A 15,206-nucleotide genomic window follows, 5' to 3' on the forward strand; every position below is an offset into this window, starting at 1 on the left:
AAAACTGCTGTAAGCATCCATGTGCAGGCTTTTGTGTTGAAGTGAGTTTTTATTTGTGTGTGTGTGTGTGTGTGTGTGTGTGCGCGCGCGCGCAAATACCAAGGAGTGTGATTGCTGGATTGTATGGTAAAAGTAGAGTTAATTTTGTAGGAAACGGCCAAATTGTCTCCAAAGTGATTTTATCATTTTGTATTCCCACCAACAATGAATGAAGAGTTCTTGTTGCTCCACATGTTCACCAGCAGTTGGTAGTGTTGATGTTATTAGTGTGTAGTAGTGTCGTGTTGCTATTTTAATTTGCATTTCCCTAATGATACATGACCTGGAGCATATTCCATAAGCTTATTTGCTGTCTGTATATCTTCTTTGGTGAGTTATCCATTTCTTTTGCCCTTTTTTAAACCGGGTTGTTTGTTTTCCATTAAGTTTTCAGAATTCTTTGTATATTTCAGATAACAGTTCCTTCATCAGATAAGTCTTTTGCAAATATTTCTCCCAGTCCTTGTCTGTCTTCTCATTCTTTTCTCATTCTCTCCCATTCTCTTTTGCAGAGCATTTTTTTTTATTGTAATTAAGTCCAGCTTCTCAATTCTTTCTTTGATGTATCTTGACTTTGGTGTTGCATCCAAAGAGTCATTGCCAAGCCCAAGGTCACCTAGATTTTCTCCTAGGAAGTTTATAAAACTCTCCAAGAGTTTTATAGTTTCGTGTTTTACATTTATGTCTATAATCCATTTTAAGTGTTGTGAAAGGTGTGATGTCTGTTTAGGTTCATTTTTCTGGTATGTAGTTGTCGTTCCAGCACCATTTGGTGAAAAGACCATCTTTACTCCATTATATTGCCTTTGCTCTTTTATTGAAAACTCATTTGAGTATATCTGTGTGGGTCTACTGGGATGTTTTGTTCCATGTGTCTAGTTGTCTATTCTGTCACCAGCACCACCCTGTTCTGATCCACTATATAAAGTAAGTCCAATAGTGGTCAGTCCTCCAATTTTGTTCTTCTTCAGAAATGTGTTGGCTATTTGGGTCTTTTGCCTCTCCATATAAACTTTAGAATTAGTTTGTCGGTCTCCACCAAATAATTTGGCTTGATTTTCATTGGGATTATACAGACTCTATAGATCAGTTTGGGAAGAACTGACATTGTGGCAATATTGCATCTTCCTCTCTATTTTCATGGAATATCTCTCCATTATTCATTCCTTTTTGTTCTCAGCTTTTTAATTTCAAATTTGAAATGTTCTTTCATATCTGCAGTTGCTTTATTATATATAATTAATACCAAAATGTTACAGTTTTTTTCTCTTTTATAGCTGTTTTTGAGTCTATGTTTTTGATAATTTTCATCCACTGGTTTTAATTGTTTTTCTCTTCCCTTCTATTAGAACCTTGTTTGGTTTCTGTATTCATTGAGCATTTATTTTATGGGTTTGTCTATTCTGTTGGAGTGTCTGTAGGGGTTTGGGTGGCTTACTTGGTTCTTTAATTCTGAAGAACCTTGTTTGCCACAAATACAAAAGTAAAGTGCCTTTAATATATATTGTCCTCTTTTGGTCTGACTTAACATTTTTTAATATGTAGTTTATAACATCTCAGTAGGCTCATTATCCTTAATTGCTTAATTTTTTCCTTTTATCACCAAACCTCCAGAGATACCTCCATTTTTTCAAAGTGCCTCCTTTCTCCCCCAGAAGCAATATCTTTTCAAGGCTCTCCTTTTTGGTGGCATTTACTTTTTGTACACTTTTGTAATTAGCCCCAGCCCCAGGAAATCACTAAACTACTGTCATTAGATTAGATTTCTAAATACCACATCTTTACATTGGCCTTGGAGTCTTGTGGGATCTGAGGCTTGCTTATCACTCCAGTGTCACCTAGCCACCTTTCCCCACTATATTTGTGTTGGCCTCAGGATCTTTTTACCTGTGAGTCCATCCATCTGTTTTCTTCTCGGCACCTTACGTTTCACATATCTTGAATGGATGTCCATCTCTGCAGGATCCTTGCTGTGTTTATCTACTGTGCCTTTGCTCATGCTACTCTGCCAGAAGAGCACTCACCTCCCACCTAGCATTCTTTCTTGATTATTCCTACTTATATTTCTAAAGTCAGCATATATTACTGACTCTAGATTGATTGGGTTATCAGCTGTATATTATCTTTATCAGTTGTATTTTCTTTATTATTGTATAGTTGTCTTATTCACTAATCTGAGCTCCTTGAGAGCAGCAATCCCTTCTCCAATTTGTTTTCTCATCACAGATGTGCCTGGCACATGGGGGCTCTGTATTCTTAATACTTAATAAATAATTGATTTATGAAGAATGGGTTTCAACTCCTATATATAAGAATTAAAACTAGGGGCGCCTGGGTGGCGCAGTCGGTTAAGCGTCCGACTTCAGCCAGGTCACAATCTCGTGGTCCGTGAGTTCGAGCCCCGCGTCAGGCTCTGGGCTGATGGCTCAGAGCCTGGAGCCTGTTTCTGATTCTGTGTCTCCCTCTCTCTCTGCCCCTCCCCCGTTCATGCTCTGTCTCTCTCTGTCCCAAAAATAAATAAACGTTGAAAAAAAAAATTAAAAAAAAAAAAGAATTAAAACTAAATTTACATAGGAAAATTAAAGAAATCTTTTTTTTAAGAAGTCTTAATAGTAATTACTAAGAAAAAGTGAAGTTGAACTAATAGCACACTGTAAGTATGAGGAGAGATGGGCATTGTTCCCTTAGATCATAGTTCTACTTGCAGAAATCAGTTTTAAATTTTTTTTTTAACGTTTATTTATTTTTGAGACAGAGACAGAGCATGAACGGGGGAGGGTCAGAGAGAGGGAGACATAGAATCTGAAACAGGCTCCAGGCTCTGAGCTGTCAGCATAGAGCCCGACGTGGGGCTCGAACTCACGGACCATGAGATCATGACCTGAGCTGAAGTCAGCCGCTTAACCAACTGAGCCACCCAGGCACCCTGCAGAAATCAGTTTTAAATTAATTCTTCAATTCTTCTCTTGCCATATGTTTCTGGAAATTCACCAAGCAGAGTCTATGGAGAAAAATAGTTTAGCTTTGTTCAAAGTATGAGCTATATGTACTAATAATGTGTTATAAGAATCTAAAAAGAAAATTTGTTTAGATTCCCTCCTCCTTCAAGTAGCTTGGTAATTATTGTATCATTTATTGTTTTCACATGTAAGCTATCACATTGTAAGCTCAAGGGCCTGAACTAGGTCTTGTTAGCCTTTCTTTACCTTAAGATTCTTGGCTTTAATAGCTAATAAATATTTGAGTTGATTCTATGGTTTATGTTAGTTTTTCCTGTTATATACCCAGGCATGGTGTCCTACTACTCTAAAATTGTATTCGGTTTGAAGAAAATTGTTTATAAGATTATGTCAGTCATCGGTTTCTGGTGCTGGGTGGCAACCTGATCTTTTCTAAACTATATGAGCTTAAAATGAAACATCTTCAAAAAATCTGCATTTTACTACTGTAAGAATTCAGACAAACAGGAACGGTCTCTTGATGGATAAGAATAATTTCCAGGTGTTACAAAAACCACCTTAATGTTCAAACTTCTGTAAATGTTTACCTATATGATACAGTACCATTTTTACCTGAACTAGATTTGTATTCCCTTCCCTCAGAGCAAATAAGAATATCAATAATTCTTAATATGTTGACATCCTCACTTAGTTTTCATAAGCCAACAGGGATCTAAGAAACAACTATTGGGGTATCTGTCTGCTACCAGCAGACCTGGCTCAGAATTAACTGTAACGACTGGTCTTTTTGTATGCTGTCACTGAATAGCAGAGTTACCTAAGATTTTCTAGAGGAACATAAGTTTTAGTTAAGAATGCAGTTCAGCAAAACATATAGGCACATCTGTACCCTTGAAAACATACTTTTTACTTGTTAAATATAATCTGTGATTATGCTTTATTGTATGTGCAGTGCTACAGGTACTCAAAGTTACCTCTGTGTGACGTTTTCACAGTAAGAATTTGTAATTGAAAGTTTCCCGTTTTGAATAATAAAGGCTAATGTTTTTCCATTTTATTTTATATTCCTGCCTAGTATTTTAAAATATAACTTCATTTTGCTTTGTAGTGTATGCAGAGAATATTTCCAAAATGGTGGAAAGAGAAAAGCACTTGAAAAGGATGAAAAAAGAGCTGTACTCGCCACTAAGACCACTCCAGCCTTAAGTACACATGAGTCTTCTAAACTTGAAGGTCATTTAACCAACCTCAGCTTTACAAACCCTGAATTTATAACTGAGTAAGTACAGTTTTTCTATTTCAATTACTAACGTCATCCTGGATAGCTCTATTAATAATGTAAAATAGTGTAATGATTTACAAAAAGTAGTGGGCTGTTTGCTTGCTCCCCTGATAATAGATTAGGCTGAAAAATGCAGATTTATAATATTAGTAGGTAGAAAACTAGCATAAAATTTTAAGGGATATCAGGAAAACTGATGGTTCTATAGCAGATTGTGTTCAGGAAACATAAGAAAGAATTGTTTCTTAAATGTTGTAATAATTATTCTTATGGTAATAAAAGAATCAAAACAGCAAAATCCATTTTAAACTATGTTTAATTTAAAGTGGCTGTCTCTTAACTGAAAAATCACAAGGAATAATGGAAGATTGTTAATGGAACCAATTGCCATTATTCTATTGTTGATGTGAAAATTTGCCTACCAGTAGTTTATGTGTGCATAGGTACAAATTTTATTTAATAAATACATGAATATGTTTCCAGTTTAATTGAGCTATAACATTGTGTAAGTTTAAGGTATACAACATGATTTGATATGTGTAAATATTTTGAAATGATTACAAGTTTGGTTAACATCCATCACCTCACAGTTACAATTTTTTTTCTTGTGATGAGAACTTTTTAAATTATTTTTGTTTACTTGTTTTAGTTTTTATTTTTTTAAATTTACATCCAAATTAGTTAGCATATAGTGCAACAATGATTTCAGGAGTAGATTCCTTAGTACCCCTCACCCATTTAGCCCATCCCCCCTCCCACAATCCCTCCCATAACCCTCAGTTTGTTCTCCATATTTATGAGTTTCTTCTGTTTTGTTCCCCTCCCTGTGTTTATATTATTTTTGTTTCCCTTCCCTTATGTTCATCTGTTTTATCTCTTAAAGTCCTCATATGAGTGAAGTCATATGATTTTTGTCTTTCTCTGACTGTGATGAGAACTTTTAAGATTCATTCTCTTGGCACCTTTGAAATATATAGTACAGTGTTGTTAACTATAATCATCATGTTGTACCTTACATCCCCTTAACTTCTTATAACTGGAAGTTTGTATCTTTAACTCAGTTTCTCTACCCCACCCCCTACTGCCATTTCTGACTACCAGTCACATCTCTGTTTCTATGGGTTTGGTTTTTCTTAGATTCCATATATAAATCAGATCATACAGTATTTGTCTTTCTGTCCCTGACTTATTTCACTTAGCCAAATGGCCTCAAGGTCCATCCATGTTATAACAAATGGCAGAATTTCATTCTTTTTTATGATTAAATATATATATATGTATATATAATATACACACACAAGTATTATAATCCAATTAATTATTAGTAGTATTAAAGTTATTTATACACCTTAGTACCAGAACAGATTTGTAGTATCAAGTAATACTTTATTAATTTCTTGAAAATACTGAACTTGAATAATTCTAGAAACATTTTTGATAGACATTGAAAGCTAACCATGAAAATAAAATTAAATCAACCTCTTAACCATTTAAATATGTAGTAGATATCAAACATAGCATTACCACTGGTTACTTTGATTTTACATAATGTTGAAAATACTATAAGCAGTTTTATTTAAAATTTAACATACTTTGATTAGTTCAGTAGGAAAGGATGAAGCATCTTCTTTTCAAAGATTACTATAAAGCTTACAAAGCTTAGTGACTTACTAAACATCCTGCAACTCAGGTGTTATGAACATTCTTGAATATTTTTTAAATGATGACATTGTAAAAAAAATATATATAGTTATACCGCTATCAAAGACAGGTACATATAGAACATATCAATCCTAGAATTTCTGTAGGGTTCTTTTTTTTTTTTTAAATAAGTAGGCTCCATGCCCAGTGTGGGGCTTGACCTCATGATCCTGAGATTAAGAGTTGGATGCTTTACTGACTGAGCTACCCAGCCGCCCCACTATATGGTTGGTTCTTTTTTATAGTCTCTATTTTACTGTTGAGATTTCCTTATTTGTTGACTCACTGTCAGCATATTTTCCTTTAACTCTTTTAACATGTTTTCTTTTAATTCTTGGAACATTTTTATAATAGCCAATTTGAAGACTTTGCTCCAGCATTTGAGCTCACTCAGTCATTTTTTATTTAATGCTGTTTTTCTTGAGCATGGACCACACTTTCCTGTTTTTCTTTGTATATCTAGTAATTTTTTGTTAAAAACCACCCAATATATTTTTGATAATATATTGTGGAAACTCTTGGTTTGGATTTTCCCTCAAGGAGGGGGCGGCGGTAGTGGTTTTTTACTAGTTTGCCTGGGCTGAATCTGTGGGATCTGCTTTCCTTGCAGTTTGCCTAGTATTGTTATTTTTATTTTTTAGGCTGGTTTCCTAGAGTCTGTCTGCTTAGCTTAGTGATCATTGATAGCACAGGTTATACTCCAGTGCCTCAAGCCAGTTAGGCCTCCTCCACCCTCTCCCAGTGGATGTGTGTTGATTGGGGAGTGCTTTTAACACTTAGGCAGTTTTCAAGCGTGCCTCACCATTTATTTTCCATCAGATCCTCTTGGGTCTCCTGTGCATGTTCACTTAGCCTCCAGGTCAGTCAAGACTATGTGGAGACCTTACCTAGCACCTCTATGCCTTTCTCATTTCCAGGATTTTTTGGGTTAAATTTCTGACAAGTTCTCCAGTCTGCAGCTCAGCCCAACCAAAACTGCAGCCTGAGGCTAGCATACCTGCTGACTTTCTGTTTGTTTTCTACTTTTACTGACGGTGCTCTGTGTGGGTTTTTTACCCTTTGTTCTAATAAAGTTAGCTCCTTCCAGCTGTGAAGCTGCTCTTTTTCACAGCCAGCCCTATTCTTGAAGAACTTCCTCACCAGCTGAGCAAGGGGTGAGGGTGAGAAGAGTGGTTTCAGGCAAGAGCACCACAAATCCTCATTGTTCTTAACCTAGGATCAGTTGGTTCTCACGAATAAACATTCTCCAACTTGTTTGCCTTTGTTTGAGTCCCAAAACGGTTGTTTTTGATGATTGTGTCCAGTTTTATAGTTGTTTCTTGAGGAGTAGATTTGCCAGCTCTACCCTGGCAAAGTCTAGAAATTCCTGTCTCTGGTTTAATTTTAATGGAGAGAAATTAGTTTGGTTTTAAGTATTTTAAAGAAAGTATTCAAATATGATTGTTACAGGTCAGGATTTACTTAGTATTGAAATTAAACATTGAAATGAGTTAACTAGCATGGCTAGGCTTAGACTTTCTTTATTCTAAAAACTCTGAACTCTGTTATATACCATCTGGCCCCAATATGTGTATGTAGACATTACTCTTCCTGCTTCTCTTACCATTTTTGCAGCCTTTATTCTAGTCATATGGAACTGTTTAAATTCCCCTCATGGTACATGCTTGGTCTCAATTTCTGGTTGCAAGTACAGTGTATCCTCTTTCTGATAAACTATTGCTCTATTATATTAGGCTATATTTGAAGCATCTCTCCTTCCTGAATTTAACTTGAACTTCCCAGAATTGATACTCTTCGGTACTAATATTAAACCTTCTTTATAAATAACTCTATTAAAGTACTTATTATATTAAAATCCCTATTTAATATTTCTCTTAACTACAAATGAAATAAGATCACATGTAAATTTGCATGTAATGAATGTTATAGATGTAGAAAAATTATTGCTCAATCCCAGTTACATTTAGGCACATTTCTTTCCAGTCTTTTTCATAGACATTGTTTTTTACACAATAGAGACCATGTAGTATAAAGAATTTTGCAAACTGCTCTTCCCATGCTATTAAAACACTCATTCTGCATTATCTTTCACACAAAAATCTGCCACTGTATATGTCCAAATATAAAGTGATTCTGAATACAAAATAATACTCTGTTTTCCCAGAATGGATCATAGTCTCGTCTCATCTCCTTTCCTCTCCTCTCTCTTTTTCTTTCTTTCTCTCAGACAGGTAGATGAAATATTCAAAAGTCAAATGTTTATTTATTTGTAGTTATTACTATATGGAAAGATACACATCCTTTACCATCCAAATCTATTTGGCTTCTGACTTTGGAAAGCAAGTTTAGATAGCAAGGGTTATCTTTTTCTCAGTCTCATCTCAAAATATGTATTCAGATCATTGTGATTTCTAGGTGCAGATAACAAGGACTAATGTAGCAAAAATACCTGTTTTTTTGTACTTATATTTCATGAAAACCAAATGTTTGTTACTGCTAGAGTCCCGTTTTAAGTCCTCTATATCTCAAATTTGAGATGTGATACTTTTTTAATCTGGATATAATGTGATTGCTGGAAATTTTATCCCAAGTCCCAGTTAACACCCATTCTTCCTAAGGTAGCTATGTCCCAACTGTCTTTTATCTTGTACATATATACTTGTAATTGATAGAAAATAAGTACTTACTTTGCCGCCTTTTAAAAGTATTTATATTTTTTGAGAACATTCATCAAATAGACCATATTCTGGGCCATAAAACACCTTAACAAATTTTAAAAGGTAGACCATCATGGAAAGTATTTTCTCAGACTGTAGTAGCAGAAAGAGAGCCAGAAAATACCAAAACATTGATAAATAACACATTTCTAATTAGAAATTAGAAAATTTCAAAATATTGTACACCAAATGAAAATGAAAATGCATCCTAGCAAATTCATAGCATGTGGTGAAAGCGGGGCTTGGAGGGAAATTTATAGTATTGAGTACCTATATTTTTTTTAAAAAGATTAAAATCAGTTCTCTAAGTTTCTACCTCAGGAAACTAGCAAAACAAGAACAAAATAGATCCAGAGTAAGCAGAGGTAAAGAAAATTACAGCAGAAGTCAGTGAAATTGAGAATAGGAAAGTGGTTGAGAAAATCAGTGAAACTGAAAGCGGGTTTCTTTGAACATTAATAAAATTGATAAACCTCAGACCAAGCTAACCAAGAAAAACAAGAAGGAGAAACACAAATTACTAATATCAGAAATAAAAGAGCAGCCATCACTACTGATCTCATGGACAGTAAAAGGATAATATTATGAATAACCTGTGCCCACAGATTTGATAATTTAGATAAAATGGACCAATTCCTTGAAAGACACAGTCTACCAAAACTCACACCAGGGGAAATAGATAATCGGAATAAGTCTGTATATGTATTAAAGAAGTTGAATCAATAATGAACAGCCTTCCAAAACACAGAGCACAAGGCCCAGTTAGTTTCACTGGTGAAATCTACCAAACATTTAAGGAAAAAACTGATACCACTTCTCTGCTGTCTGTTCCAGAAGGTAGAATCAGAAGGAACACTTCCTAATTCATGCTGTGAGGCTGGCAGAATGTAGTTTAAGATGTTGAACCAAATTTCCCATTATCCGTTCTGAAGTGAAACTGACGTGTTCCTGACTGACTGTATAAAACATGATTAAATATTGACCGTATTATTATCTGTATTTGGGGCTAAGTTATGCTTTAGTTGGCTTGTAATGGAAACAAACCTAAGGTGGGAAGGAAACTGGAGAACTCCTCTAGTTGATGATGTTGCTTTTTAATATGATCTTTATAAGAAAACATCTACCAATTAAAATTGTAAAACTGTATTTCGGTGTATAATTACGAAATCTGTACTAAATTTTTTGCCCCCGGCCCCCCCCCCCATAATGTAGCTTGGTTTTATGTGAAGTTACATTGTGTGAAGTTGTTTTGAGATGGTTTTTCTTCAGTACTACTTTATTGCTCAAAGGAAAGAAACCGAGAGGGCTCAATAATGTAGACTTTGTAAGAACTCAAATGCCCTTTTTTGAAGGCTAATATGGTATAAAGAATCTTGCTTTATATACATTATTCTTTTGTTGAACATTTAGGTTTTCTTTCTTACATTTTATCTCAGAATTAAGCATCTTTTTGTGCTTAAATTGTTATGCTTTGGGATGAATTCCCGGGAATGAATTGCTGGGTTAAGAGTACAAGTGACTCAAGGTGGTTGTACATATTACTGAATGACTTTCCAGAAAAATAATACTAAATCCATTACTTCTGGCAGTATGAGTGTCTGTGTTGGCAAGACTTATGAGCATGGAGTATTTTTATTTTTTTAATTCTCTATTAATGTGATGAAATAAAATGACATCCCATTGTGTTAATATGCATTTCTAACAGATACATAAAATAAAACACCAGGGAAAGGAAATTTACAAAATAAAAGAAAGTCATATTAAATCAGGAAAATAACATTCACTCCATGACATTCTAGTATTTGACATAGCAGAAACATGGCACACATGCTGCCATTATACTTTCTGTACTTCATCTATCATGGATTGAGAAAATATCTAACAATCCTGGGTCTCCTTTTCTTTATAAAAATAATACTCTATAAACTTATAGCTATTTGAAAAAAAAAGTGGGAAGAGCTATGTATAAAATCCCCAAAGCTCTGAGCTTTCAGGTAATGATCCAAAGTACTAGATGTTGAGAATGAAAGTAGTGAGGATTATATCAATTCAAAACATAATTTGGATAATAGTGCAGTTGACAAATCATCATGAGAATACCATGATCTAGAATTCTATAACCTGACTGTATGTAAAAGAAAATGATGACTACAAAATGTTTTCTATCAAAATAAATTCTGTCTGGAGAGATTCTTAAAGTAAATGTGCTTCCTTCCTTACTAAAACATATAGCATTCAAAACAAATTTTTTCTGTTAACCTTAGTTTATAAGATTCTTAATGTAGTTCTGTATACTGTGTGTTTTCAGCTATTAAACATTAGCATCTATCTAAAACAAGTTATTATTTTAGTAACTGGAATTGAATCTAATGTGATCTAATAAAAATATATAAAGCTAATGAGATTTACATGTGAAATTTAAGAAAGATAATTTAGGAAATGGAGTTTTCATTTATTAACTAGCAAATTAGTATTTTCTAATGAATTACCTAAAACCCTTCCTGAAACAAATATCAATGAATGTTACTCATTTTATGGGAGTGTCAGAGGCATGTGCTGTCATTATGTACTTATGAGTCTTAATGGTAATTTGGTGGTTATTGACAATCAACTTCTTCCATATAACTTCTCCTTATCACTGCAATGTTATCTTTCAAAAATGAAGTCTTCATGGGGTGCCTGGGTTGCTCAGGAGGTGGTATCCAACTCTTGATTTCGACTAAGGTCATGACCTCACAGTTTGTGAGTTTGAGCTCTGCATCAGGCTCTGGGCTGACAGCATGGAGCCTACTTACGATTCTCTTTCTCTGTCTCTTTCAAAATAAATAAACTTAGTTTTCATCTTAATTCATGTGCTGTAAGAACATGTCGTCTTACCAGTGCATTTACTTGTGCCTTTCTCTTAGCAAGCAATACATTCCCTTTCTCTGCCTGTCTCTTAAGTGCTGGTCCTGGGGCTCTCCACACTTAGCATATCCTGCCATGAAAGCTTAATTTACTCCCATAGCTTTGGTTAACATATGTATGCCGATGATTCCAAATCTGTTATCTCCACTTCAGATCTCTTACCTGAACTTCATATATCTAGTTACATACTAGACATCTCTGTGTTTGTGCCTGTGAGATACCATAACTGAGCCAGTTTTCTCCCCTTTCTTGCTCTCTGAACCACCAAAATCTGTTCCTCTTCCAGTGCCCACTGTTTCATTAAACCTATCTGTATGCCCAAGCCAGAAACTTTAAGATGTGTTCTTGACTCCTTCCCTTCTCTGACTTCCCACATGTAGTTAGTCACCAAGTCTTACTCTCAGTTCTAAGTATCTTAGATACTCTCAGTATCTAAGCTCTCAATATTATGTCGGCCTTTTATCTCTACCGTCATCTCTTAGCAGGGTTATTGCAGTAGTCTCCTACTTGCAGTTTTATTCCAATCCATTCTCCACAGTACAACATGAGAATTGTGTTGAAAACACAAATCTGATAATACCAACTCTCTTACTTAAAATTTTTCAGTGATTTCCCTTTTCCCTTGAGATAAAGTTCAAACTGCTATTGTGACATAAAAAATCCTTCTTGATTGACTTTTATCTCCCTCATTTCTCAGTACTTTTTCTTTTTAACTCTACAACTAAATAATAGCAATCTCCCTTTTATTCATGTAGAGTTCCAGCTCCTGCCCTGTTGTTATTCCTTCCGCCTAGAAATTGTCTAACAACCCTTCATTCATGCCTATCACCTGAATAATTTACTGTTTATTCTTATAGTATTTTTTTCTTAATTTTTTTTTAACATTTTTTTTTTTTTTTGAGAGACAGATACAGAGCACAAGGGGGGAGGGGCTGAGAGAGGGACACACACACAGAATCCAAAGCAGGCTCCAGGCTCTGAGCTGTCAGCACAGAGATTGACATGGTGCTCAATCTCAAAAACCACGAAATGTGACCTGAGCCAAAGTCGGATGCTTAACCATCTGAGCCACCCAGGCACCCCTTACAATCTTAAACATCCAGCTTTCTCAGGAAGAACTTCCTTTACTCCTAGACTGACTTGATATCGTCAACAAAGCCACGTAGTCCTCTAATAGAGCAGGTCTGAAAGTATGGTCCATGGATCTCTAGGAGTCTCTGAGGCTTTTTGGGAAGAGCTGTGAATTCAAAGTATTTCCACATTAATATACTTGCTTTTTTTCCTGTGGTCATTTGTACTGACAGTCCAAAAGCAATGGTGGATAAAACTGCTGACACCTTAGCACAAATCAAAACATTGGCACCAAACTATATTAATAGTCATTGTATTCTTTACTGTGCACTCACAATTTCAAAAAAGGCCACTTTCACTTAAGACTGTCATGGAGGGGTGGGTTCACCTGGGTGGCTCAGTCAGTTAAGAGTCAGACTCTTTACTTCAGCTCAAGTCCTGATCTCATGGTTCCTGAGATTGAGCCCCACATCAGGCTCTGTTCTGAAAAATACAGAGCCTGCTTGGGATTCTCTGTGCCCCTCCCCTGCTTGCGCCCTCTCTCCCAAAAATAAATAAATAAACTTTAAGAAAAAAAAAAAGATTGTCATTGATGCAGCAGTAAAAGTTATAAATTTTATGAAACAACTTCTGAGCAGTCATCGCAAATCGTCTGTTTAACATACCATGTGATGAGAAGTAAACAAAAAGTGCTTTTGCTGCATACTAAAATAAAACCATGATGTCATGATGATGATCCAGCTATTTTCTTTCCAGCCAAACATTAGAAACTTGTAAAAAAAGGAAAGGAAAACACTTCTCACTAAATTTTTTTAGGAAATTGGTTGTTTTTTTAAAAATAAGTATAAATGATTTTATTGTTGCTATTTTTATGAGTAATTTTTAAAATTGTCAGCTATAGTTTCTAATATGGTTAATACCAATAATTATAACACACATTAACAACGATTCTTTGGGGTCTTCAGTAATTTTAAGAGTGCAAAGGGGTTCTGAGACTAAAACTTTGAAACCCCTGCTCTAACACATTGTATTTCCCTGATTCTGTTCATGGTTTCTTTCCTCTTAGACCACACTGTAAACTCTGAAAATAACATCCACACTGCTTTGTGGATAACTCAGCTCCTAGAATAGTGTCAAACACACATTAGGCCCCCAATAAGTATTCCATTAAATTAATGAATTCAACAAGCACGTGTTGATTATCATTATCTTGCATATTGTTGAAAATGTGAATCTAAAGGTAAGAAAGGAGTTCAGAAATCAGGAAATAGATGTAGAAGTCTAATCTGCAATTGGGATTTTTTTGATTGGTGGAATGACACAGTGCCATTTGGTTATACAGAATATCACCAGAATCAGTCTGGAGAAAGATGGTAGAGTAAAAAGAGAAGAGAGGAAAACCTTAATTATGGAACTTTAGGGAATGCTCACATATAACAGGAATGAAAAGGAAGCTCCAGTGAACATAAGAATTGAGAAGGATAACCATCAATAGGATGCTGATTAAGAGGATTGTTCATTGGAAGTTTATAATAGAGTAATGATACTCTAAGAGAAGCGTGAAAGCAAGTAGAAGGGTTAAAATAGGGTATCTTTAGGGAAATTCAGATCATTTCTACCCAAGTGACACAATACACATTTTGTACCTTAAGTCTACAGAGTAAATTTTTTATTATCTTACATCACTGAAATAAGAACTCAACTGCATTTATTTTTAATGTGAATACAACAGCATTAACAAAATTGGGGAATGGAGAAGAGTAGCACTTGGCTAAAGCCAAGGAAGAGAAGTGTGTGTGTTTGGGTGTGTGTGTATGTGTGTAGTTGGGTGGGTTGAAGAATAAATCATGTTTTTAGTGCTACAACTTTAATCATCATCTCCTTCTTATCTTTAGAAGGATCACTTTCTTAATAAATAACCTCCTGTTTAGTACTTCTCCAAAAGAAATACTTTTCTTAAAGGCTCTGCTCTTATTTCCCACCATTTGTATATAAGTCTTTCTCGTCCATAATTTTTTCCCTTAGTGTCTTAAAATTACTAATCATACTCAGAGAATAGATTTTCCTTTAGTTATTGCCATCCTGTCTAGTTAATTAGGATAACTTGGTTTCTTGGTATTAAACTTCAGAGAACATTTACTAATTTTATATGGGGTGTTGGAGAGTGATGCTATTTATGTTTTGCCTTTTTTTAAAAATTAAATCACTTGCATTTTGATAAATATAACTCCTTCTTCATCACAGGATTTTGATATGGAAGTATCAAAATATTGCTGTAGTAACTGTCATGATTAAGGATAGTCCTGTGCAGATTTTTAGTAGGGATGCAATACATATAATACCAGTTTTCAGAGATTTTAGATAAATCTAGATACATTTCATGCTAGAGTATACTGAACATAGATGGATACATCTAACCAAGACAATGAAGAATCATACTCAGTTATTAAACGAGAAAGTCAGGGGTGCCTGCGTGGCTCAGTCAGTTGAGCTTCCTACTTCAGCTCAGATCATTATCTCACAGTTCGT

General features: G+C 34.9%; 1 protein-coding gene across 1 annotated transcript in view; it reads left to right on the forward strand.

The window, feature by feature from the left end:
• The window catches only part of SAMTOR (S-adenosylmethionine sensor upstream of mTORC1), an 86,925-nt gene that overhangs the window by 28,010 nt on the left and 43,709 nt on the right, over window positions 1-15,206 (forward strand). Inside the window, exon 3 of the mRNA XM_040472204.1 lies at window positions 4,108-4,278. Coding sequence (XP_040328138.1) covers window positions 4,108-4,278 — 171 coding nt within the window. The remainder of the gene's footprint in view (window positions 1-4,107; window positions 4,279-15,206) is intronic.

The sequence above is a fragment of the Herpailurus yagouaroundi genome, unplaced genomic scaffold (genome assembly GCF_014898765.1).
Source record: "Herpailurus yagouaroundi ecotype Mexico unplaced genomic scaffold, PumYag 100, whole genome shotgun sequence".
Taxonomy (NCBI): domain Eukaryota; kingdom Metazoa; phylum Chordata; class Mammalia; order Carnivora; family Felidae; genus Herpailurus; species Herpailurus yagouaroundi.